At 42.5% G+C, this 27,475-nt stretch overlaps 1 protein-coding gene across 4 annotated transcripts; it reads right to left on the minus strand.

Annotated features, from left to right (window-relative positions):
- Positions 1-6,791: 6,791 nt before the first annotated feature.
- Positions 6,792-26,076, minus strand: MFAP3L (microfibril associated protein 3 like). Of its 4 annotated transcripts, XM_088528115.1 has the most exons (4): positions 25,962-26,076; positions 14,163-14,568; positions 8,057-8,122; positions 6,792-7,939 (listed from the first exon to the last, which is right to left on the minus strand). In XM_088528115.1, the coding sequence occupies exons 2-4, from the start codon at positions 14,443-14,445 to the stop codon at positions 7,269-7,271; spliced, it is 1,020 nt and encodes a 339-aa protein (XP_088384241.1). In that variant the 5' UTR covers positions 14,446-14,568; positions 25,962-26,076; the 3' UTR covers positions 6,792-7,268. The 4 variants fall into 4 exon arrangements, with proteins under 4 accessions (XP_088384241.1, XP_088384240.1, XP_088384238.1 ...); XM_088528114.1 differs by having other exon boundaries at positions 6,792-8,119; XM_088528112.1 differs by having other exon boundaries at positions 6,792-8,122.
- Positions 26,077-27,475: the final 1,399 nt, after the last annotated feature.

Raw genomic sequence — 27,475 nt, forward strand, 5'->3', positions numbered from 1 at the left:
TAACAAAGGAGGGATTTTAAAGAGGCAGGATTCATATTTGTCCCCTCATGAGGGACCTCCTTTTTCTGCCCTTTTTTTTTTTTTTTTTTTGAGCCCTGCTTTCTGGCTAGGCAGAGTTCACCAGACAGCAAAGAGCAGATACCAAAACACCCTAGGAGGTGGGTACGTGTCTAGCAGGGCTGATCTTTCAGGTGAGAGCAGTAAGAGGCGGTCATCAGCTTCAGAAAGAGGGAAGGTGCTGGTGGAATTTATTTTGTTTCTCTGTAATTATCTGTTGAGAGTAACTAGGTGTGAGGTTTTAACAAATGTGTTTTCTGGGGTGATATGATCAAATCCTGTTCCTTTCAAGAGGAGAAGACCAAGATATTTGAAAACGGCCAACTTGTACAGCAACCATGAGAGCTCCTCCCTCCGCGGGTCCTTGACAGGACATGGGGACAGGCCGGGGCTCCCCTAGTTAAGTAGTCCTGAAAGGAAGTTCAAAATGGAAGAAACTCAAAGCTCCTTCCGATAATTCTTTGAGTATTTGCTTGCCCACATAGGAAAGTTCTGGTCAGGTAATAGGTAGCTGCCCTCAAAATAGGTGGCTAATGGAATGGCAAATTCTTTTGATACTGATGCTTTAAATTTGTATTAAATCAAAAGCAAGCTTTTATATTCCCCATTCTGTAGAAGGCTGTATGGCAGTTTTTCTCATTGCTGTCCTGCTGTGGTATGAAATAGAACATTCAACTTATATAAAAATAAGCTAAGTCTGGCACATTTATTGTCTGATGTTATATATTATGATTTGAAAAAGAAATCTGTAACTTAGCTTCAATTTATGGCACTATCTTTGACCAATTTATGGACTTATTAATGATACCATGGATTCCCCAGTCAGCCTTTACTGTAAAAGGACGATGACTCAGTTTGGGCTTGGGAGCCAGAGAGCTAAATATAGTGTGTAGCATCAGAGCCTGGTACAGCTGGAAAAAAATATCCATTTGAGAACTTCTGAAAGGTCAGTTTGGAAGAGAGGTATTGAGTACAGAAAGGCTTGTCTCAGGCACTGACTTCATTACGTTTTTGGACTCTTCCTCCCTGAGGTAGCACAGGGGAGTTGATGGGGACAGAGAGAAAACAGGAAGATGAGACAGAGGAAAACAGGGAAGAAATAGACACTGAGAAAGAACTGACTCTGAAGTCTCTGAGCAAGCTATTCTGGTGCAGGATGTGAGCCAGTCAATGTCCACTCGTGTGGGAAAGTGGAGCTGTAGCACTGCACATAACTTGGGTTATGCACCAGCTTTGCCAGAGTCTGGTCTCAACAGGAGAGCAGAGACCCGACCAATCAGTCGGGTCAGCCCGATTGGCTGATTATATTATGATATATTATCTGATTATCTGTTACAGTACTTATATCAAAGGGTAACTGCAAGTGGAGGAGTTGATGTGGTGCATACGTTTGAATAAAACAGGCGCTGATTAAAAAAAAAAAGCCCCAAAATACCATACTCTACATTAATCGTTAAAACACAGGAGCCAACAGCCATCAGACCAACCAGATACCAATGAACCTGCATTTAAACACTGACCCGTATTTGTTTTACTTTTTTTATATTAATTTTGCAGTGCATCTGTGCCAGTTCCTGTGAGGTAATCTCCTCCCCAGGACAAATATTTTCTCTTTGTAAGAAGCACTGGGCCTGTGGGGAGCTTGCTTCTGTGTTCAGGAGCTTAGCATAAGCCACCAGCCTGAGGGGGACAAGTGCTTGCTGGTCCCCTACCCTGGAACCTGCTGGTCTGGAAACGCCCCTGACGCCACTGCTGGAGGTGCTGAGGATGCTCCCCAGAGCCCCTGGGAGGGACCCGCTCCATGTTAGAGAAAAGGCACAGCTTCTCAGCTGCCACAGCTGCAAAGGGGGCCTGCTCTGAGACACTGATAAAATATCGCTCTGGCCATATGTATTACTAATAGAATACAGCTGTATACATTACACATTTCACATTTATGGTCGGTTTGGGACTCCTTCACTGTACTCCATAAATACTGGTAGATAAATTGTGGATGTCTTTCAGTGCTGATAACTCAACTGGAAACGCTGAAGCAAAATATATTCTGATAATATTTTTCAGAATTGGAGCACCATTTTGTAAAGCAAAATGAAAACACTAAACACTAGATTAAAAAACACATTAAATGGCTGTTGTTCTCCTGCTACCGGGTATGTTTTTCAGTCTAGGAGAAAAAGCAAATGTCACATCCTCCTACCCAGCCCTGCCAGTGGCTGTTACTGGCCTCTTGCCTCTGTAGTACTAGCCAGCACTAGAGCCAGCACCAAGTAGTCCAGTTTCTGCTTCTACTAAATCCTGCTGAAGACTGTTCCAGTGATATATTCTAACTGCTGTTGAAAAGGAGAGCCATTTCCCCAGGTCTTTCAAGGTGAATTATGGAATGGGGACAGGAAGGGCAATCCAAACTTCTGTTCCATAAGTACTTCTAGAAGAGGAGAAACTTACTTTGTTGGCTCCACCTGTGAAGGAGTAGCAAGTCTTTTTACAAGCTCTATGACAGTGGTCAGAGAAAAAGCAGCTGACAGATTCTTTAGATCATATGCAGAAGTGCTTATACTCTTCCAGGGAGATGGTGCTATATGATGCTAGATATATGTGCAGTCACCTGTATGAGACTCTTAACAACCGCACTGACTAACAACAGGGTCTATATTCTGAAAAATGACAACGGCTCCCTTTTCAAAGCTTTATTATACTCTCTTTTCTAGGTAAATAGTTGCTTCTCCTGTTCAAAATTTCTAGAATATTATCAAAAGGACAATGAAAGACAGTTTACTACCACCTGAAATGGAGCCATGGCATCCTCATACTCAGAAATGATCATTTTTTAGTGTGTACAAACTCAGCATATACTGTGCAAATTCTTTATTGAAACAATGATCTCTTTACAAGCTGGATCACATTTCATTTTGCCACTTGAGCATGAACTGGTCTCTTTGTGGTCTATGGCTGTGAAATCAAAATAGTTACTCAGATCAAAATACAGTAACTATGTTTCCCCAAAGAACACATTCGTATTTGTCTTACATTTCTTGTAAAATTAAAAAAAGATTTCATAGTTAATGAAATAAAACGAAGATACCTTAGTGCAAGCATTTTCTTTGCATCTAAGAAGCTTTCAGCTGTCCTACAAAGGATGACATACCTGAGGCCAACACTTTCAATAGTGCACAGCCACGTTATTACATGAGAACTTTTAAAATTCAACACTGATTATTAATGCTTTTCATAACTAGTTGCTCTGAATCAAACTGAAGGTCAGATAGCCCTGATTATATGTTACTGATACAGTACTTATGTCAAAAGGTAACTGCAAGTTGAGGAACTGACATGGTATGTACATTTGAATAAAACCGGCACTGATTGAAGAAAAATATCATCATCTACCCATAAATACCATACTTTGCTTGTCATTATTAATTTTAAAGTTAATTTTTAAAATACGGGAATCAAGAGCTACCGGGCCAACATAATACCAATGAACCTGCATTAAAACACTGATCTGTATTTTGTTTAAATTTAAAAATACAATCTCCAAAAGGACTGAATGGTAGATTTAATCACAAGCACACTTAAATCAGACAATGAAAAAGATCAGCAGTAAGTGCTGCTCAAAAAGAAAATGGTGGGTCAATAGATAGTATTACATTCAAGTGCTGTGATTAATATTGTCCTAGATTTAGTGCAAAAAGAACAGCAAATGTATATATATATTAAAAAATCCAGTACTGATTTCTTGGATTGCAGAAATCAAGTCCCCTTTCATGAACTTTCAATAAAAGTATATTAAATAACCTAAATATACCTTGCAAATCTCTTTTTTCTTCCTAAAGCTGGCATGGTCTTCTTTATGCTTTTAGAAGGCAAATTGATCTGGACAGGATTTTCCATATTCAAAGTCTTTTATGAACTATTACTCTTTGATGACATAATAAAGTAGTATAACAAAAGCTGTGCATAGTTCAAATATGGGTATTTATTACTGTAATGTCCCTGAAGTGCTTAAGGTGCCTGAAAATCCACCACAATGCAAATATTAATGTTTCCTTAGAACCATGATTAATTTTATATTTGCTTATTGTGTTCTTGCACCATGAAAGTTCTGGCACTGTTTGAGAAATACTGCACGACAAAATTATTTACTTTATAAGCACACAGCCAGCAAAGGAAGAGAAAAGATGGATTTGGATCTTGCTTGCCAACTCTTTTGCGTAACTCCTGCAAAAATGATGACAGAAAACATGTAAGAAGCTTTATACTTAGATGTGTAATATAACAAGTGCATAAAGATATTGAAGACAGAGCAGCATAAAGGAAAATAGAATAAATATATAAAGCAGAACCATTACATCCTCTTTTTTCTTTAGATACAGTGCTGGTCGTTTTCTATTCCACTAAGTACCACAAAGCTAAATGCACAAAACCATGTCCATTTTTATGAACATAGTGCAGTTTGCTAGAAAAAGTCTTTATATCGGACAAGCTAGACCAGTCTTACCTGTAAAATCTAAGTTTTGAGTGACTCTAGCTTCAGTAAAATCAAAGGAGAAGTTTCCCTTGGCTTTGTGAGACCAGTGGTTTCACACTCTGCCTTTTACAAGCATCTGATCCAAATAACTGCAGCTCAGAAATAGTTTGCAACATACTTTTGGGAGTACCTTACACACATGTTTTTTGGGGCCAGCCCTTTGAAAAAAAACATAATCTGTATCTTCAAGGAAGATGGGGATTACAAGATTTACATAGAGATACTAAATAAAATTATGGGAATTGTTTGCTCCCAAATATTTATCAATAAATAAATGACAAACAGCTGGAGATCAGCCTGGGAGCTGCAGTCAGGTTCAGAACTGCCTTGTGTCAATCACTGTACAAATACATGAAGAACACTGGTCTCTAAATAATAATAAAAACTAAAATACTGTATTATAATATCATGAAATAATTTTAAAGCATTAGTTTAAATTGTCTTAAAATTTTAAAGTAGTTTTAAAGTTATTCTTCTGCTTTGACAGAGAATAGACTTGCATCTAAGCAATCTGATGTTTGGCTATCAGGCAGGTAACTTTAAAATGACCCATGTTTGTAAATGCTGGACAGACAGGAAAATCAAGATGCTTCTTTATAGTAGATTAAGGCAAACAGAAAGAATTTAATGCAAGTTCCTGCTGTTTCTGCCCTCATCCTTTTGCATACCAAAAGCAAACTCAATGACCTGAAGAAAAAAAATGATGTGAACACTAAACAGAAAAGTGCTTTGGACTCAAAGGAGGAGTTCACAGTTTGGATCAGTAGTATTTTCAATCACACTGGTCAGGAGCGAGGCTCTTCATGGTGTTCTCATAATCTACCCTGTGTTCTAGATTTATATTGCTTTACTCTAACTTTCAGCCACGTTCCTAAAGAGCCTTTGCTTTGCATGTTTCCTTTTGGAAATGTGCAAAAATGGTTTGTTCAGATATCTGCCACAGTGGTGAGCACGATCAGATGTTGGGCAGCTAGATGCTGTAATTTTCACAAGTTTGTAGCCTCATTAAAAATTCTGGAGTGAGTTGTCAAACACATACTTTTTAAAGTAATCACGGGAAGGTGAAACCTTCTTTGCATCACCTGTCATGGATTGTTTGCATTATTCCAATGCTAGGGAAGCTCTGTCCTTTACCACAGAGAAGTCCACACAGAGCTCCCATTCATTATCAAGGGATTATAGGCAGCTGCAACTACAATGATTTTATCTTATCTCAGTTAACCTGTGCAGTTAATATAACTGATCACCTCCAAAGAACATCTTGTGTAGATGTGACTTATTCAAGAAAATGTCTGGACAGCTGGCAATCCACTTCCCACAGACCTATCTGACTTCTTTTTCCTCAGTACACCACATTCCAGATTTACTTTGAATATCTCCATGAATGTATATTCATAGTCCTTCTTAGAAGCCACCAGGTGAGAATTTGTTCACCAGTTTCAAACTGAGTGTGTGTCAGATAATGTAGTAGTTATTAATCCTGAACAAACTCCTCCTTTCTTTCCAGACTTACTCAGGAGAAGGGTTTTTTTTCATTGCCTGTCTACAATAGACATTATCACTTCCCTCTGCTTTAGGTATTTCCTGGGATAAGTATCGATCTTCTGAATGCCACAGTTGCCATGATCATTAAAGCTTCACTGGGATAAAGTCCCATGTACTCGAGCAGTGAACGTCTTACCCAAGTAATCTTAACACAGAACACAGTTTGTGCAATGATCATTGTGGATACACAGGACACTTTCAGTTTGATCTTCAGAATATTAATCTGCACAAAATTGCCAAGTCCAATAAAGGGTCTTCTGTTACTTTAGTAATCACTTGACTACTGGAGCTCACATAACTCTTAATAAACCTGTGTATCTTCGGTTAAGGTGATATGTACTTCTACTCAACAACTACCAAACAATACATTTTGCACACTTATAACCGCTTTCCATATAAACTTCTAGCAAAGTCAAAGACAGTCAAATATATGCACAAAATCTTCAGAATTTTGTGACTGCAGCTTTCTATCAGATTCAAAGGGCTTTCTTGCCTGTAAAATATGCACCCAAGTTGTTTTTTTGATGTGGAAAAAAAATTGTTGGCATTTTATTCCACGGAAAAAGGTAAACTATTTCCCTTGTGCCTAAGCACCATGGTCTCAAATGAAATGGAAACATTTTAACTTTCTTTAATAGCTCTCTAAATCACAATGCAGCTCAGCAAAGAGGTTTTGTAAATGGGATCTATTAGGATTTTATTTGGCTAGTGGAGTGCTGCCTCTTGGGCAGTTTTTCAAATTCATGAGACAATATTTGCAAAAATGCAATAGTTGGAAATAATGTGAGCGGAGGAAAATTAAAACCAGTTTTATGCCTATTAAGGTCAAGTGTCTTACATCAACACTACCAGTGACTGCCAGACAGCCACTACAGGTGACACCAACCTAGAAAGTGCTGAGGTAAATATTTCTTGGAAAAATTCCTAATCCAAAAGAGCAATTAATATTAATATTAATTAAGCAATTATTCAGCCATACATCATGGTAAACTAAAGTCAAATTGAGAAGAAAGTGCCAAATAATCCACATACATGCTTTTGCTATGATAGTCTCCAGGTAAGGCTTAGCGGCAAGTACAATATGTATTTTTAAAAGAGCTCCTGATTTTCCTGCTATGCATAGATTCAAGAGTAACTGTCATACATGGCTTTCACATGTAACACCTGTACTTGTGTCATTTGCCAATGCTGTGTCGTCAGAACTGAGTTCAGCAGAAGGCCCGGCGGGAGGCTCTGGAGGAGGTGCTGGTGCTTCTTCCTTGGTGTCCAGCTGCACACTTTCTTGTGACTGGCCGTCCGCGCAGTCCTTTTTGGACAGCGGGTGTACTGACACCTTTATTGCGATCTGCTGAGGTGGTTCATGCAGCGACGACGCATCCGAGTCAGCTGTGGGGGAGTCGCTGCGCTTCAGAGCGTTAGGGATCATGTACACCTCATCGGGCTCGGTGCCTTCCTGGCCTTCCGCTGTTTGCCGTACAAAATTCTGTCCTTGCTCCTCCAGACCCACAACCTCCATAATTTCTTCCATTATAGTCCTGCAGTTCATGATGAGAGGTGGCAAAGGTACACTGCGAGCAAGCTCCTCAATATAGCGAGCAAATTCCATGGTCTTGAACTGAGTAACTTTGGCAAGTTCAAGTGTTTTGGCTGAAGTGATAATTGGGATACGCTTAGCAATCTCAAAGGCTTTCTGGAGTTTCTCTGCTCCCTCTGTTCTGAAAAAATCGTTGATTGCTTTCTCTGTTTTCTTTAGGTGACTGCTCATCATACATAACCGGGTAATGTTCAAAATCATAACGATGGTAAAAGCTACAAGGCAGACAATCATGTAATAGATGCCCATGTCTCCAGAAGTAAAGACAACCCGCAGTGTCACAGTATTATTAACACTGCCAAACATGTTAGATGCAACACATGTGTATTTACCTCTGTCTTCGAAAGAGACACTGGTAATGTTTAGTTGCCCATTGTCAAGAAACCACCATTTTCCTGCTGGAAAGGAGACAGAATATCTTAGTTAGAGGTATCTTGTTTATATAATCAGCACAGTCTTAATCATTAGCTTTGTCAAAGTAGCTTCAGATTTTGGAAAAAGGCAATCATGTTGATGTGGAGGCTTGTTCAAAGACAATAGTACCTTGTTAGCAGATAGTTAACCACAAGGGTGTCAGTCTTTGCAGCAGATGGGGGACAGAGCCGAGAAAGACGAGGACTGAGGAACACCTCCCCCTGCCTCGTGTGCGACGTGTCTTGCCAGAAGAAAAGAAACAAAGCCAGACAACCGCGCAGGTGGCCAGATGCTGATTGGTTGTGCGCTTTGCAACACTTGTGTTAAGAAAGTATAAAAAGAAGTCGGTTTGGAAATAAAGTTGTCTCACTCTGCACCCCAGACTGAGTCCGTTTCTTCACAAGGTGCAACAAATGGCGCCCAACGTGGGGCTCGAAGACTAGCTGTCTCTCCGGTTGCACCGCCCAGCTGAACTCCCGGGAATCACGCTGAAAGGAAGCGTAAGGATCAAGCTGAAAGGAAGCTTACTTTGTGTGCACACTAAAAGCCTCTTGAAAGGAAAGAGGTAAGCGGCTGGGAACTATGGGTTCATACCTAATGAAGGAACAAAAGGACGATTTAGAAGCTTCTCCTAAAAACTTGAAACCGCAAAGAAAAAAATTAGGTGAAGAAGAGCTGCAAAAGGTTCTTGCATGGGCTTCTAAAGACGATCCTTCGGTGAATAGTAAGAATGTTTTTAATCTGGAAAGATGGGACCAAATTGGGGTCCGACTGTGGGATAGTGCCACGCGCGGTGATAAGGCTGCTGCTAACCTGTTGCCACAATGGCGAGTTGTACTCGAAATATTGAAATCTCATAGTGGGTTGCAGTCGAACATAAATGACGGGATCGGGGCCCCTGCCATCCCCTCCGCGCCTCCTTTACCTCAATCGTGTCCTGATGAGAATCAGAAAAGAAAACGTGCTGCAAAAGCCTTTGCGGTACTGCCACCTGATGAACAGGACGATGATCCTTTTGGTCCGGGTCCTATTGACCCTGGAAAGGAGCCAGACCTATACCCCCCGGATCCTCACGATAAATGGGCCTCAGTAAAACGAGGAGCAAAACAGGCGGGGGATGTGGGCATGCTGAAAGCCTTTCCCGTTATCTGTGCACCAGACCAGAATCCGCGTTGGGAAGGTTTGTCGTATAATCTTATTAAGGACGTGCGACGTACGGTGACAGATCATGGCCTTGGCGCACCATATACCACCCACCTTATACAATCTCTTTGTGATTCTTCGGTTTTTACTCCCCATGATTTTAAAACCTTGTTTCGCCTCATTATGACTGATATGCAATACACGATGTGGGAATCGAAAATGAGAGAGCTTGCTCGAGCTCAGGGGGAGGAAAACCAGCGGCTGTCGAAAAAAGGTCCTTTACGGGCTGTTACTGTGGACGTGCTAATGGGGGAGGGCGATCACAGTGCTACAACAGCACAAGCAGAAATCCCCCCTGAGGGCTTGCAACAAGTTAAGGCACTTGCTCTCCGCGCCCTTAAGGCCGTTCCGGAGAGTGGTAAACAAAGACAACCTTTTGTTAGCATAAGACAAGATGCGAATGAGCCATATATGAAGTTTTTGGATCGGCTTAATGAGGCTCTGGAGAAACAAATTGATAATGAACAAGCACGAAGCTACATTTTTAAGCAACTAGCAGTTGAGAATGCTAACCCTGATTGCCAGAGAGTTTTGCGGCCACTAAAGGATCCTACTATTGATGACATGCTAAAAGCATGTATTAATGTCGGTACCAAACAGTATGAATATTCACTGATGGCCGAAACATTTGCAACAATGTCTATGAAAAGGCCATGTTTTGCTTGTGGCCAATTTGGGCATATTCGTAAATACTGTCCGAAAACACAAGCAAACAAAGGAGCGCCTGGACTATGTCCGCGCTGCCACAAAGGACAACACTATGCTAATCAGTGTCGATCAAAATTTGATAAGGAAGGTCGACCGCAAGCCCCTTCGGGAAACTTCAAGCGGAGAGCGGCAAGGGGTCGCGCCATGACGGCAAATCACCCCTCGGAGTGGCTCCCACCGGGAAGCAGCCGCCGCCTGTGCGCCCGCACAGGGGGCAGCGCCGGGGTGGACCTGGCCACTACAATAGAAGTGCTAATTACTGATACATCAGTTGTGCTAATTCCAACTGGTGTCCACGGCCCCCTGGGGCGAGGAATGGCAGCACTATTGATTGGGCGATCTTCAACAACGAGACAAGGGCTGTTTGTGTTACCTGCAGTTGTCAATGCAGATTTCAAAGGAGAAATTAAGATAATGGTATGGACTCCGATACCACCCTGTACTGTGCCGATGGGAAGATATGGACGATATATTGATTGCTGCAGAGCAAAAGGAAACAGCAGAAGAGGCTCTGCAACAGATTACGCGAGCAGCATCAGCTGCAGGATTAAAAATTGCAGAAGATAAAGTACAGGAAAGTCCGCCTTGGCGATATTTAGGATGGAGAATTTCTGATCATCAAATTCGACCACAATCATTGACCCTAAAGACAGACATAAGGACTTTGAATGATCTTCAAAAACTTTTGGGAACTATTAATTGGATCCGTCCCTCCTTAGGGATTTCCACAGAAGATTATCTAGTTCAGTAAATCCGTTCGTAACCTGTCTAGTAGGACAGACTGTTGATGTTTGGCATATTTCGTTTATTGTTAGTGTGCCTGCTTTGTTTCTTGTTATGTGTTTAAGGATAGATCATTTAATTAAGTCATGGCTGTTCAACCAAAAACAAATAAAGAAGGGTGAGATGTGGAGGCTTGTTCAAAGACAATAGTACCTTGTTAGCAGATAGTTAACCACAAGGGTGTCAGTCTTTGCAGCAGATGGGGGACAGAGCCGAGAAAGACGAGGACTGAGGAACACCTCCCCCTGCCTCGTGTGCGACGTGTCTTGCCAGAAGAAAAGAAACAAAGCCAGACAACCGCGCAGGTGGCCAGATGCTGATTGGTTGTGCGCTTTGCAACACTTGTGTTAAGAAAGTATAAAAAGAAGTCGGTTTGGAAATAAAGTTGTCTCACTCTGCACCCCAGACTGAGTCCGTTTCTTCACAAGGTGCAACATGTTGATGAGAAGACAAAATGTTTACCATGACAACAGCTTGTCTGTCCCTGAGATCCTAGCTAGGGGCTACTATCATCAAATCCTTGGCATCAGCTTTGAATAATCAGATCACGCCCTGAAAGTTTCATAAAAAATAGCTAATATGTGTGATATCTATCAAAATCCCCTAGTCAGTTAAGTTAAAAAACTGGCTACTTAACACAGACAGCCTCCCCAGCATATGCCACATGATATACTAATATTGCCAACCCCCAAGGTGTTCATAATTTAATTTTGAAGTATGACTTTAAAAAAGAGGGAAATGAGACAGTATGAGCAAGATGGATGGCAAACAAAAGGATCAAAGTAATTTAGACCTTGTGGGTGTCCTAAAACACTGTTTATTTTTCCACCAATATTATGATTGCTGTATTCCTGTTTTCTGTTTTATGGCACTAAGTCTTGATTCCCGCAGGCAGTGTGAAATATTACGGAGTGGGAGCTCAGAATTTTCATCTATGCCTATGTGATTTTCTCCATACCTTTAGGGAAAATGGTAGATCTATAGCAATCACTTTGAAGTTACAGTTCACCATAGCTAGTACAAATAGTAAGACATTCCAGCACAGCAAGAAAACATTCTTAAATTACCATGGATAGTCTTCTGTGCCAAGTGCATGTTAAGCACTACTTTAGGAAGTTGGTTATTATTTATAAGACCAGTTATTGCGTGTTCACATTTTACTAAGCTCAGGCTTCCAGCACAGTTGTATATACTCCATGTCTAAGTTTTAAGCCGTAACATCTGAGATCTTATTCAAGCCTAGAACGCTATTAAGAAGTCCATCTGATTACAATGTGGCAACCTAACGAAGCAAGTGTAGTACAGTGTGAATTCAGTTATCCCAAGCATGTTGTATTAAGAGCACACTACAGCTACAAACACAGCCTCTCACAATTCCATGAATGCACTTACTGAGTATCGCCGTTAACTCTGATTATGTAATCACGTATTAATCTTCCCATATGATCCCTGCCTCAATCCATGGATGCACAGTTCTTAATTACATCTTTTTATCCTCCTCATTTAATGTGTGGTATCAAGCTTATTAGATTTTTTAACTTTACAAAAACAGCATATTTTGCCCTAGCCTAAAACTTCAGAACAGATGAATCATTTTGCCTGAAATTAAAAAATAAAGAATAAATAAAAATCAGTCTGCAGCAGACTTTCACATGGAAATTGACTCGAGTCTGATAAAGGCAAATTTAGAAGAAAAAATCTTACGAATGCCAACACTTCCAACAAATGACACTTTTTCTCCATCCCTAGAATGAGATATAATGTATTGTTGCTAGGTATTTCTTTAAATTGCAATGTTGGCAATGTCGGTCTTTATTCACTGTAAAATGACAAGGTGCCTTGTGGATGTATCCTGGCTCCAGCTGTTAGGAATGACATAACGACACTGAACTGTGACTCAGTGGCTGGTTTGGTGCCAGTGCATCAACACAGCAGAGAGTGTAACCCTGATGAGAAAGCAGTGATTACACAGGTACCAATGCTGGGCTTTGAAGACAATTCAGCACCATATTCTAAATAACCAAATACATTAACTGTTGTGCTAGGAAGCATTCCTCATAGAGTCAGTTTCTTAAAGGAGAAAGTCTGAGTCAAAGTGTAATTTTTACACCTATAATCTTTACTGATTTGGTCAGTGTTTTTGCTCATCTACCTGAATGTTTGTATTAGCAGCTACTTCTCTCAACTGACTACACAAAGATGTAAAGTTAGATGCCTAAAATGGTTAAACAGAAATAATTCTGTAGGTGAGCCCTACTAAAAAACTCTGCCTTTTGCACTAACTCACACTCTTGCACTAACTGCAATCTGCCACCATGACAGCGCAAATTATACATGAAAGCCTACTTGAGAGCTCAGGCAGTTCCTTTCTAGAGAACATTTACACAGAAAATGACTAAAGACTGAAGTGTGAAACACACCCAGCTATGCAGAAAGCTGGTGCAGGTGGACTATATTGCTATACATACAGCTGGGTCCATATTACTTTGTTGTACAAGGGCCCTCCCTCAGGTCAGCTATTAGTGAAACAAGCTATTCTGCACTTCATGTGAATAACTAAGAGCTTATGTCATCAGGCTGCTAGTATGTTAGTATGAAAGAATTGTCTGAGCAAAACACCTTCCGAACCCCCCAAAGGATCACTAAAAGTACAGCCAGAATTATCATCCAATCCAAATCTTCCACTTAAGGAAAACAAGTTCATGTGATATTAAGGTCTCTGGCAAATACAGCTGCGGAGTCTTAGTGCAGCCAGAATGGCTCTAACATGGTTTGTCCTTCTAACTGCTGCCCCACGTGGGTTTTTCTGTTGGCTATTCAGGGCATCTCCTGTTTCTCACACTCCACTACAAATGGCACTACAAATAAAGGCAGGAAGGCCAGTAGGGAGCTAGCTGTGTTGAATCCATGCCCACTAACTCTTCCCATATGCCAAGTGAGCCCTTTCTTCCGCTGGCAAATAGCTTTTCAGTCTCTTGCTGGCAGAAAAAAACAAAGAGGAGAGATTGAGAAATGGGATCAAACCTGAAGGCTTCTGGTGAAAAGAAGCTTTTCCCCCTTTGTGTCTACATCCTCTACTGAAGTTTTCAGCTTTTTGGTATGTGTTGCTATAAAATAACACATGATTAAAAATTGTATTGTTTTCCTCTAAGGAGTGCTCAAGAAATCTGTAGCTGCTGTGATCCCAGGTGGTTGCTTTCTTTCTGCTTCCACACAGGTACACAAGATAGGTCATAGCATTCTAGTTTTTTGTCAGTCTGCTGTAAACAAACACGTTCCTTGACAGGCTGAATGAAATCATTGTGAACACCAAGAATACAAAAATCTTACCCTTATTCCCTTCCTCGTGTAGCAAGCGGCCATTGGAATTGTACCATCTGTAGTGTGGACTAGGATTTCCTCGGACATTGCAGTCGATCAAGGCACTGCTCCCCTCCCTGACTATGATATGGTCGATGTGGGAGGTGACCACAGGCACAGATCCCACGTTCACGTCAGTGCGGTTGAAAGTGCTGTTGGTCACATCTTCAGCAGTTGTCAGAGCTGCTAGCAAGATGACAAGGCGGGTGGTAGGCAGAAAGTACAAAAAGTGGCGGCTGTTCAGTATGTTCATTTTCCTTCAGCAGGCTGCACAGCTGGCTGGGAACCGGGATAGGTGGCTGTTGAATGCAGGCCTTGGAGGTGAGGTCACAGGAGAGTTTTACTTTGATCCATGCAATTTTATGTTTAAAATATCCTATAAAATAAATAAGTAACTACAATGAGATGGCATGTATAAACAATCCATTAGATGTGCTCTTTTAAAATAGAGACACATCCATTAATGCATTTCACAATCATCTCAGTGCCTTATCTAAATGCTAATGTTATCATAGTCCTTATTCTTACTGGAAAAAGATGCAAACATTTTCCTGACAATGGCATTGTTCAGAGTGGCAGGCGTGGGAGAGGCTTTTATCACCTAGACACTTAGCTGCTGCTGTAGCTAAATTGCTGCTACGGTTTTATTCCAAAAGTTCTAAAGATAGTTTTTTTTTTTTTTTAATGGAAAATCAACAGCAAAAACCAAAGGTGCAGCACATGAAAGCTGTCACTACCAGACCAGTGCTGCATGTCTGCCACATGTGTGCTCTTACCTGAGGTGCAGAATGTGCTACAAGAAAGAACTACTCTGGGAAAGATTTTTGGAGCTGGTATTGGAACCCCCAATACACACACCTGTGAGCAAACACCACAGTACATACAGCAGAACCTCTCTGACCATTCACTTTTCTTAGGTTACTCTTTTTTTAAAAAAATTTCTTTGAGATAAACCTTAAGATGGAGGAATACACTTCAATGAGGATATTTATTATTTTATAAAGTAATTTTCATGTCATTTTTAGAGTAAGTTTAAGATGAAAAATGCTTGCTAGTATTTTTTTTTCCCACAATTAGATTTAAGCGCAATTTGTTATGGTTAAAGTTTCATCGAGGTACAAATGCAGTTGGGACATTTCTATTCCTTACATGGCATTAAGCATTTTTCCTGTAATTTTTGCACAGTCTGACTACAATATTTTCCCTCAACTAGTCAACTACAATGAGCTTTTTTAAACAGCAATTTTGGTTTGCAAACAGAGGAGGGGAGTTACAAACGGGCTCTCTATTGGCCTTGTTATTGCTCCCACTGAACACAGCTGGCATTCAGTGCTGACTGATGCCACAATGTTAGCCTCAAAATGAGAACTTCGGAAATTTCACACAGAGCATAAGTGCCACAAATTACATTGAAATTGTATCAGAATTTCTAATTATATTCATTTTATTCATGTTTTTCTAAGAAATGTTTGGAACTTAATGAAGTTTGCTAATTAGAAGGACCTACCTGGAATTCAAAAGAAAACAGAAAGCGTCTAACAAACATTCTCCAAGTGACAATTCTGTTTGCAGAACAGTTTAAAATTTATTTAAAGATCTGTTTGGCACTGTGTTATCTCATCCATCATAGCATGAGAAAGTGACAGCTGACAAGGCTAGGCTGGTTCCCTTTATTAAGGAAGCACTAAACATATATTCCTTTTTTTTTTCCCCCGCCCCTTCTACTTTCTTTTAGAAGGGAAAGAAAATACATTACTGTCCTTCACTTGATTGGGCAATTTTCCTTTCCACCCTCCATTCTCTATAAGGCAGTGAACTTGATTTGACACAAATAGATACTATTGTTATTCAAGGAGCAAAACACTTTCCTCCATTTTATAGGGTGAATCATCATAAGAAATGCCAAACCATATTCTTTCACAAAAGCTGCATGCATGGCATGGATGTGTGTCACAACCCCAAGCCTACCCTGATTTTTTTCTGTTTTTCTGATTACTAACTATGAAAACATTTGTCTTGAAGAGCTAGAGTCATTTTAAAGTTCATATGCAAATCTCATTTATCATAAAAAGCTATATAAGCAGTGAGTTCAAAAAGCAATTTCCAGTGTTCCAGAGCATATATAGCCTATGTTTTAAAAGTTCTCTATAGATACAACCTGCACTTTGGAAGATTTCCCCCTAGCTCCAGGCATAATAGTTTAAAACACCTTCAGTTCTGCCTGTTCACTTCAGTAACTATTTACATCTCGTTTCTACTACTGCATTAACCTTGGAGACAGTCATTCTTTACGGCTATACCTATTCACCTTATACAGTGTTTCTGCACAGTGTTATAGATCTGCATTGCGCCACACAGAAAAGCCAAGAGACGCGTCACACTTCCTGGCAAGAGAGCAGGAACAAAGACCGGCTGGATTAAGACGGTGGGAAGGGCAAAAGTACAACATAAATTCATCAAGGTTTGCACTGCTAGTTACTGGCTGTGGCTTATTATTGTATTAGAATTAACATTTTTGATGGAGGAGAAACTAAATAGCAACCGGAAATGGTGTTTAGTGTGGAAAATAACTTGCATTTCAGAAAGAAATTAAACAGTATCACCTCACCGAGAGGTGGAATAGGAAGCCCTTGAGGAAGGAGCAGCAGTGTACTGGGAAGCTAAGCTCAGTTCGGTTGGCAGACCACTGAGCTTGACAACATATGGATGCTATGGGTGGCTGTTTTAGAAAATGTGGGATGCAAGTAAGAACATAAGATAAGCTTATTCTGTATGCTTACATTTGTGTCTACCTGGGATCATATGAAAGCAAAAACTATGACAACCAATCTGACTGGTTCTTAACATGGTCAAAGGGCCATTACTTCTCTGAAAATAGCCATGATTCCCTTATTCTGGCACCACAGAAAAGTATCCTAAATAGCTGCAGTAAAATTTAAGAAATAGAATTTAATAATTCATGTCTACTGTGGAAGATTCATGCCTACTCATGTCAATCTTGAGAGCGTATGCCCCTGGAATGAACAACATTGAGGAAATGTCAAGTACCTCTATAGATGCATTTCAGCTAAAAATTAATAGAGTTTGATGGCTGGTAAAGGGAATAACTAGGCAGTAGCTTTAAAGCAAGAGTGGTTGGAAATGGTAGCTCCCACTTTCACATGCTGTTTGTGGTAGTGCTGTTGATGGACATTTGGATATGTTCAAGGAGTCAGGGACAAACCTCTCTGAAAAACAAGATTTACAGATACAGGTTTAGACAAACGTTTTCAAACCCTGCCAGTGTCTGAGCGTAACTAAGAAGTGATAGGGAATCTTTTCTTTGGTGTGCATCCTATGCACTGCAGATGTGGAACAAAAGTATGGAAGAAACCAAAGCGTTCAGATCATCTTATGGTGCATAGACATCTTAGCCCCCCAAGAAAGGCTGTTCAAGGGTGGTTGCTCTAGGAACGATGCACCCTGGAGACTTCACTAATCTCTTGGGCAGAGTCAAAACCACTGTAGACAGGTTGAAAAAAGTGAGAAGAAAGAGTTTTGGGAATAGGTAGAAAATATGCTTTCTTGTGCTTTACATTAGCACAATAGCAGCCTGAGGACATCAGGGAAAACAATCTGGCAGTCAGCTTCTTTGTTAAACATGAGGGGTGCGATGGGTTATGATTCACCTGCCCAACTAAACGGCAAATAAGGAGACAAAACCACAACTGCTAGTGTGTTTGAACTGCTAAATGCCATGATAGCCAACTCAAGAGTGTCCTCTGTGCATTTGTATTCAAATGAGCTGCCTGGAAAATGCTTTGTAAGGGCAGATGGAGGCCAATGGTATTTTTCCTAAGTATGCAGAACAAGGAAAACTGATATTACAAACTTCTCTGTCCAAAACCAAGCATCGGTCTGAACAGAAGCTGCAGCATGGAGAGGATAGTAAAGTAGCCACGCAGAGAAATGTTTTGACTGTTTTTTCATGTCACAGATCAACATTACCACCACTGAAGAAAAATGAAAAAAAATGACTGGGATGAAGGAGCTGCATTTGTAAATATTGCACTTGTGCAGAAGGACATGATGCCTTAGCACAAGAGAACAGAGAAGGAGGGCAGTGAGGCATACCTTTGCCTGGCTCATTTCTTCAAGGACTGGCTTGTTCATGGGATAATGTGTCATGCTATTAACTGTGAGGTTGCTCAATTCAGCAGTGAAGCACAAAAAGGCAACTCATTGTATAACAGATAAATTATATTCCTATATACAGGAATATGGTTTTATTCCTAAAACATCCTAGGATGTTTTAGGATGTTTTAACAACCAAGCGCTGTCTTCCTTTACTTTTAAGTGACGAAGAGCATGAAATGAAGAGATTTCATTCTAGCTCTCAGTAGTCTATTTAAAAAAAAAAGTGCTACCAAGAAAATTAAAGCTAACCCTTTATTATTAAAATTCGACTCACTACCTTTTTTTTTTCTTCAAACCAATTCCTTTTCTAGTTTTGTTGGCAATATCTTTACAAAGGGACAATGGCACAGGTTAACAAGTTTTACTGGAACAGGAATTGAGAAGTTGATAAGTTCACTGCTAATTCATAGACTAAGAGTGAGAACCACTAAGGAAAAGCGTGGGGGTTCAGACAGTCAGGTAAAGAGTGTCACTCATTTGTACCTAGTAGCAACTTTCTGACTTGTAGTTAAAAAAAATCTTATTCTGAAAGAGCTGCTCTGTTCTTTCTCTTTGGGGATTCAGTTCTTCGGGCTCTCAGTTCTTCAGAACTCCATGGCTTCCTCCTTCCCCAGCTATGTTCAATAGGTGACACACTGGTAATATCTGTAAGATCAAAAGCTTCCTTCTCTACCTCTTCTGTGCTCCCAACTGTGACAGCAGCTCCCAACTTTGTGCATGTTTCAGTCCTGTCAGCTACTTTCAACTGCCTAGGAATCTTCCAGAAACTTCTAGGAATCTTCCAGAAACTTCTCACCAAGCATGTGTGATGTTGCACCTGGTCAAGCGTGCTCAGCCACCCTGTGTCACACTTGCTGCCTGAACCTACCTAATGGGAAGGCGGAGTGAAGACAGACAGAGGCTGTTCTCAGAGCTCTGCAACGAAGAACACTAATGTGAAGAACACTGTGAAGAAATTTTTTGTCATGAAGTTAGTCAAACCCTGGACCAGGTTGCCTAGAGGGACTGTGGAATCTCCGCCCTTGGAGATGTTCGGAATTTGAGTAGACATGGCCTGAAGCAACCTCGTCTAGGTTGGCCCTACTTCAAGCAGGGTTTTGGACCAATTGACTTCCAGATGTTTATTCCAACCTAAATTTACCCTAATGTACAATAAAAACAAATACAGAAATTGCCTTGGAGAAGTCAATATGAAAGTGTGACAAATGAATGCTAAGAAGTTGCCTCGATGATTCCCTTGATAATTCTTTTATTTTTGAGTAACAACATTTTACCATACAGAGAGAGGCTTAAAATGTTCACTACAGCCTGAAAAACTGCCTTTGACATCCTGTCCTCCATGATATTTCTATAGCAAATAGGTGCTTTTACCATTTAGAGAGAACTTATCTCCAGCCTAGCAAAGTGATGAACTTATCAAGCTAGTCACTTATCTGGAGTGTCTGCAATATTGAACTGATTTTTTTTTTTTTTTCCCCTCCACAGGTAGATAGTCAGAACCTAAAGTTCATGGGCTTTTATTTGCTAGTAGATCTGGCTTCTTGGTCATAGAGAATGTGCTGTTTTGGTGAAGTTTATCTTGAAATAGGATAAAGCAGAAGTAAATCAGACCCAGAGACAGACTAAAATGACCTTTGCAAACTACTGACTGCAGAAGGTATATGAGTAAGAAGAGAGGTTATTAAAAATATGCACAATACTGAATGGTATAAAGTGGACAGCTGAGGCATGTGTACTCTTTTTCATAATACTAGAGAGAGAGAAATTTCAGCAAAACTCTGGTGGAAGAAGAGGCAGTGGGAACAGAAACAGAAAGTTCATGACACAGGATAAAAATAAGGGCTGGGAATTGAGGAAGATTCAGGAGACCGTATATAATTTATCTGTTCAGGTTTGTGGATTATTGCAGCTTATGCAGTGCATGGGGATTTAACTGTGTATGTATTCCCTGTTCTCTGAGTGTATGGCTCTTGACAGGGGACACGGATGGCTACCAGTGTGGCAGCTCAGAGTCCTTTACAAGGACTCCCACCTAAAACAGAAAGTAATAAAGAAGCCTATTCATTAATCTGATATACCTTTACACGCTGAATTACAGAAACATGTGACGATTTAGGGTTTTTTTGCATGACACATGGTAATTAACAAAGAACGAAAATGGAAGAAAATGCAAAAAAAGCATGGACTGAAGCTTATTCTACCATTGACAGCAGAAAGAGTAAAGCTAATAATGAGTATTCTCTTCTGAAGCTATTTGTCCCAGAAAGATCCAAACCCATAGGGGTTCAACATAAAGTTACGTATGTAAACTTTTGTGATCTTAGCAAGATACCACGAATTGCACATTACATGTGTGTTCAGAAATGAATGCTATACTAAGACACTTGGATTAAAGAAAAAAAGCACATGACTACTTAGCAGTGGTAAAAATGAAAGAATTCCTCCTGGTACCTTTACAAGTGTGTAAATATTTTAGAAGCCTAATTGCAAATAAATATTTTATTGTAAATTTCTCTTAAATTCTGTTACTCTTTCTCCTACTTCAGGCCTGGAAAACTGGCAAATAATGAAATCCCATGCTTTAAAACTGTTCACTTTGAATACTTTAATTGCCCCATTGATTCAACCATATCTTTCAGTTGTCTGGTGAATGCCCCAGACATGCATTGGCCTAAAAACAAATAGATGAAGCAGGCCTGTTGTTTAGAAATTATCTGGAGAGATTATTGTAAAGCTCCTCAAGAATGCCAAACCCCTGAAAAGTTCCCTTTTTGACATTGCAGCTCCTGTAATTCCAGCATCTCTGCTATATCAAACCAGCTTATTTGTGAAACACACTTAACAAAAACACTTAGGCAACTCAGATGATTAATTTCTCATTAAATAAGTTGTAGTTCATATGTGCATTTTTATGTGGACTGAGCAATGTCAGTGTTCTTCCTTGGAGGTATTTGGAGTAAAAGCAAAACCACGTTTCATATTTAGTGGAGAGGCTTGCAGTTTTAAATTAAGACAGGTTTTCTGATGAAAATGTTTTTTTACTGAGTTGTGGAGTACCCAGCCCACAGAGCAGATATAGTTGTATCAATAGTGAATAGACCTTTGTAGAGCTGACTGATGTCACTGAGCTTATGCTTATTAGGTATGAAGTCTTTGCCGGATTTTTAAATCTTACAAGTAATTACTTCTGGTATGTAGATCATCTAGATTTATTTAGCATTTGTATTTATTTGGAGGCTGGACAACTGCCACTCACTGCAGTTTTGGGTACAAAGCTATTATTCCAGAAGGATCTGTGTGACTGTAAGAGACCTTAAAGAGACTTAATCCCCTGCAAATGTTTAGCAGGGCTGCTGCTTTGCTGGTGCAGGAAACACTGGGGGATCAAGGAAAGAAGGAACAAAGAAGATGCACAGAGAATCTCTCCCACACTTCCAAATACATCTTTGAGCTGCTTGGCATAAGGTCTAGGTATCTTTAATTTTCTTTACTCACCTCTTGTCTTCTATTTATACCAGCACTCAGTAAGTATTTATTCCGCCAACAGTTTAAATAACTGAAGTCAGCAGTTAGAACAGATCGTGCACAGTCTTGGCATGGCTTATGGGACCCTGCCAAGAGCACAGGGCCCGATTGACTTCCCTCCACTTTTTCTTCTTTTGAACTATATTTGCCAAAGCTAACCATCCTTTAGAGCCATCTAACTGTTTTCTTTTTCCAAATGAAGAATAAAAAATCCAGAAAGCTTTAACAAGATACAAAATTAAAAGATACATTTTCCTTAAACATAGATATGAAGGGTTTTGCAAGGATGAAGGCTTCTAGTATTTAAATTCTAAATTTTGGATGTGCTTTGGAAGACTGAGTATTTTCAATGCACTGCATGTAGTGTTTGTTAAAACAGTATTTTAGCGAGCTACTTCTGTTTTAGTTAGGACATGAAAGAGAATAAAAAAATGAGGAGAAAACCTTTGATTAGGACTAATTCTTCTATAGCCCCCTAGAGTTGCAAGATTACCAGGTTTTAATGGTTGGCTTCTACATTGATTGGTTTCCAGGATACAGTGCAAGGAGGTTACATGTGGATGCCACGAATAGGGAAGAACTAAACTTGTCGGGGTAGAGTTTAAAGGAATGTGTAACCGTTTTTTTTTTTTTTCTAAAAGCAGTGTAAGTAAAGCACAGAAAGACAGTTCTTTAGCTCATGCAGGGGAATCAAATGGCAACAGGTTGGCCAGAGTTAGACCCTGCATGCAACATCTAAAACAGGAATATTTTGAAGAATTCATGGCTGAGGTAAGTGCTCATACTTGCAGACCAAGCCATGTGAAGGGCGATACTATACAACACCACGGTGCACTGGTATAACACACATCCCCTCCAGAAATGATTCACCCACATACTGGAGAAAACCCCGCATTGCTGATGTGACTGTACATCTCACAGTCCACACATAGGACTGGGGATTACACAGAGAGGGAAACAAGCCCTATCCCTGCATGACTTAAAATATATCAAGAAAAATCTTTAATGGCATACAACTGAGTAGCAGAGTGTAAATTAAATGATAAGCTTAGGCTTCTTAATGCAATTCCTCCATGCGTGGGGGCTCTCTTCCAGAATAAGCTGTTTATGTATTGTCAGTGCAGAGTGCCCTATTTCTGATAACAAAGGTAGTGCCTGTTTATCTACTCTGAAATGCGAGAGCTCACTACCGAATTTTACTAAATACCTAAAGCAAAATGACTAAGTCTGTTTTAATTCCTCCATTCTTAGTCTGACATAAACAGATACAAATTTTGTCTGCCCTTCACAGCCTTCCTACCAGACAGAGGATGTGATGCTCTAAAATGTTGCTATGAATTATTTCAATTAACTGTTGAAAGGTAATAATACTGTCTCAGAATTCCACTGTCTTGGAAATGATGTTTTTCATATGGTTTGTGAGTAGACAGAAAGCGATGCTGTTTTATTTACAGCTGTTTTAGCAAATTTTTGAATTTAAAAAAGTAACTAAATAACAGAATTGCAGTTAAAGAGGGGTTTGCACAGATGTCCACATGGCCAGATAGCTGCCAAGCTCAGAAACAACCAAACAAAACAATCCAGGAGGTATCAAGGAGCTTGGTCTCACACCAAAGTCTTTTGGTGAGTTGGTAATGTGGGGCAGGATATCTTTCAGTGCCATCACAGCCAAGTGTACTTGCAAAAGGGTCTAGCAAAGATGAAAGTCTCTGACAGAGAGGAAGACGCTGCACGTGAAGTTCAGCAGAGGCTCCTTTAGCTCCCGCCACGCTCGCTCCGTTATCAGTCGCATCCATATCTCATGGGTGCCTTAATCAGCGCCAGAAGTTCAAGCCATCAGACATATACATCCTTAGATTTCAGACTCAAGAAGGGAATCAGAGAATGTTTTTGTTCCACGTAAGACCTTCCCCAGCACTTGTGTGTCATTTTGTCCTAAAACTGTACGGGGTGGGTTTCTGTCTTAGTGCATGAAGATCCTGCACTGCTTAAAGAGTTTTCTACTTCCTTGTACCACAGTTCCAGCCCAACTGCAGATGACAGAGAAAACAGCAGCCAACCCCACCGGAGCTGAACGCTGACAGCGTTGTTCTGGCTGCATGGGCAGGAAAGGGGTGTCTGTGAGTGATAAATCCACTTAACCACATTGTGCTGACCCCTTCCCGCTCTTGTGGTAGAGACTGACTGCAGAGAAGGGGGGAATAGAAAAGCAACCGGCACTGTACAATACGGATTCCTTTAAAGTTCACTCGTGTGCTCCAGTCATGTTTTAATTGCTTAAAGAGTGTCTGACTTTGCCTACAAGCCTTCAGGATAGGAAATGTGCCTGCAGTTGGACAAATACCACATACATCTGTGTTAAAATAGGAGGAAAGCTTTTTCTTGGGGGATATTCTGCTGTTTGACTAGGCCTCTGATAACTTTAAACTCTTCACGAAAACAACAAAAAAGAGAAACAACAGCACACAATGAACACTCCAGCTGTATTAGCTGCACTTGAAACCAACTGCTGCTGATACACTGCAGTCTAAATTAGAAGGCTTCCCAGTTAAAAAGGAGACTCCTAGTCCATGAGCCGCAGCGGTATCAATGGAGCCGCTGCTAACTGCACACAATGCGCCAGGCAGCGCTCGCCGGCCGCGCAAACGGCATCTCCTCTGAGAAGCTGCTGCTGTGCCCTGCTGCAGTGCAGAGAGGGGCTGCTCCACAACGGAGGGCCTCCAAACAACCAAAATGCCAGTTCATTTTCTCTTTTGACTCCTTTCCCCTTTTCACTGTCAGCCAACTTTCCGGTGTTTGACGCTTGTGTGTCCAGAGCTGCTCGGGTTTGCCCTGCTGAGAAGCAGTGTTTGCTATCACTGCATGAGACCGTTCTGAAGTTTAGGACGGTTGTTCCCTCAGGGCACTTCTGAAATTGAATTCTATCTCATGAGACTACCCTGCGAGATGGAAGGGTAATTAAGGCAAAACACCGGGAGGTTGCCTGTATTTTAAATGCAAAGCAGGACAACTTCAGCTCTCTTCAAGAGTCCACTGCACTGCTGGAGCTCGCGCTCATGCAGTCACCCAGTGCCCCTTCGCAGAGCGTGACAGAGCCAACAGCAGCACCAGGGGCTCGAGGGGCACGCAGTGCGCAAGGGCCTTGCAGCAGCTTCAGGCTCGGCAGCTTTTTGCCCGGAGAGACCCGAACTCGTGCGCTCAACTTCCAGGCTGAACGCGGCCCCCGCGGCGCGAGGAGCCGCCGCTCCCGCCGCCGCTGCGGGAGGACACGGGGCTCCGAGCAGCCCCGCACGGTCCGGCCCGGCCCGGCCACGCGGGGGCACGGAGGGAGGGCACAGGGAGGGGAGGGAGGCCCCGAGGACACCGCGGCGCCGCTGCGGGCTCACCTGCTCCGCTCCGCTCCGCCCGCCGCCGCTCAGCGCGCCCCGCGCAGCACCATGGCCGGGGCCGGGGCGGGCGGAGCGCGGCGCTGCCGCAGTCCGCGCTCGCGGGGCGCCGCCGCGCCGTGCCGTGCCGTGCCGGCCTATACCGCGCCGTGCCGTGCCGTGCCGGTCTATACCGCGCCGTGCCGTGCCGTGCCGGTCTATACCGCGCCGCGCCGTGCCGCAGCGGTGCCCGCCGCGTGCCGGCTCCGGGGAAAGTAGGTCAGGGCGGCACTGAGCATGCTCGGGGCCGGGCCGGGGGCGGCCCCGGCTCCCCGCGGGGGCGCGGGCGGCGGCGCGCGGGGCCGGGGGCTGCCGCGGGGCCCGCGGGCCTCGGGCGGCAGAGCCGGCCGGGCGAAGCCCTTGGCCGCGGTGCCTGCGGGATGGGGCTGCTGGGCTGCAGCGCAGGGCTGGCCGGGGGCTTCCCTGTCCCCGCGGCACGCGGGAGCCCCGCCGCAGGAGGTCCCAGCCTCGCTCTGTAGACATCCGAACGCTCTGCGTCGCCAGCACGTACAGCTGCCCTTCACCCGCAGCACTCTGCACATGCGGCTGTCACCGCTGGACCCGACTGTGCGGCAGCCGCCGTGCGCTGCTCGGGGAGCTCCCGCCGGCCTCCTGTCCCACTGCCCCGCGCTTCCCCACTGACCTTGCGGCATCGGGAGGGATGAGGGGCCGCCTCCAGCCGAGCGTCAGGGCCAGCGGGACAAGCCGCAGAGGTCCGTGTGCCCGCGCTTGTGTCCGTCCTGCAGCCACGCTCCGCTGCGCTCTCGATATCCTCCTCCGATTGCTTCCAGGGCAGTCCCTGAACCTCCCCCGCTTCTACGGGGAGGGATCACATCAGAGAACATTTGCTCAAACTGCCGGAAAAACGTGGGTTACGGCCCTTATTTATAGCAGGGGGAGGCACATCTGAGGTACGGGCCGGTGCCGGCCCGAGCAGCTCTGCAGCCTGCGCAGGAGAATGAGCAGGAAGAGCGGAGTCTGCGCGGATGCTGAGGGGGAGACGGGCTCCAGGGGCCTGGGTGTTTTATGCCGAAGGCGTGGGCACCACCTTGCACCCGGGGAGAGCACGGCCATGTGTTGCCTTTGAACACTGGTCACCTTTGGTTTCGAGAGCCTTTTGATTCATCAGACAATCCCGGAGCAGCTCAGTGACAGAGTCCCCCAGCTTAGAAGCTCCTTTAAGTCAAACGCACTTTGTCACACCCTGAGTGCGTAGCGCATCTGCTCGAGACAGTGCTGGATTTTGGTATTGATATCCCTTGCATCCGGCATGAGACATACCCATCCAGGGTATCATTTGTGCCTCAAGTGCCACAGATCCGGATGCTTTCCCAAGTCACCGTGCACCCTGCTGGCTACATTTCAGGTCTTTGGTACATAAGAAAAGCTAGTGATGGTGTCTGGTGGTTCACAGACACCCAGTCTGTCAAGTGAGTGAGCGGGTTTCTGGAGGCGTCATTTTCTGTCCCACCTTTTGGACAGTGCTTGCCCCACGGGTGTGCAGAGAACACCCTGCTCTGAATGGAGCGGGGACTGGACTGAAGCTCTTTCGAGCAAGTCCTGCAGCTCCAGAGTGGCTATAAAGTCTGCCTGACTTGTCTGGGATTAAATTATTATATAAAGCTCAACGAGCTTCACGAGTAAAATTGAGCATGTTGCTCTTCTGTTTGCCACTATTATCTGCTGTAGATAAACGCTGGCATTTTATAGTTAGTACTGCAGCGAGCACATTCTTAACCTCACCAAAACAGCAGCCAATTACCCTAGAGTAAACAGAACGTAGGTATTGCTGGAAGTTGCATTTGAACAGGGTAATCAGGGAAACTGTCCTGTTAGATCAACAGATTAAATTGTGCATTTTGCTTAATTGCAGCCTCTCCATCCGCTAGGTGCAGCACCGAAGAAAGAGCTTGTTTGTTTGCAGCACAACACACAGCAGCGGCAAAGGTCCAAAACAAAAAAGAAGTTTTCAAAAGTGATTGACCAAAATAGCCATATTAGCTGGCTTGCCAGGCAGCACAGAGACATGAGGTGACATTCTGCTTAGTAATTACATTGACACTTTTCACATAAAATGGGAAGGAAAGTGTTGATCACAGGAAATGCCTTTTTTCAATATAGTGATGCTGTTTTTTTTTCTTATTTAAGTTTTTGTAC

The sequence above is a fragment of the Tinamus guttatus genome, unplaced genomic scaffold, assembly GCF_059628265.1.
Source record: "Tinamus guttatus ecotype Peru unplaced genomic scaffold, ASM5962826v1 Tinamus_guttatus_pri_ptg000301l, whole genome shotgun sequence".
Taxonomy (NCBI): domain Eukaryota; kingdom Metazoa; phylum Chordata; class Aves; order Tinamiformes; family Tinamidae; genus Tinamus; species Tinamus guttatus.

Excerpts from the sequence above, each read along its gene's own strand:
- MFAP3L (XM_088528112.1), bottom strand. The coding sequence starts at position 14,445 with ATGAACATACTGAACAGCCGCCACTTTTTGTACTTTCTGCCTACCACC. Across the intron at positions 8,123-14,162 it reads ACACGAGGAAGGGAATAAGG|CAGGAAAATGGTGGTTTCTT; the intron begins GTAAGATTTTTG and ends TCTCCTTTCCAG.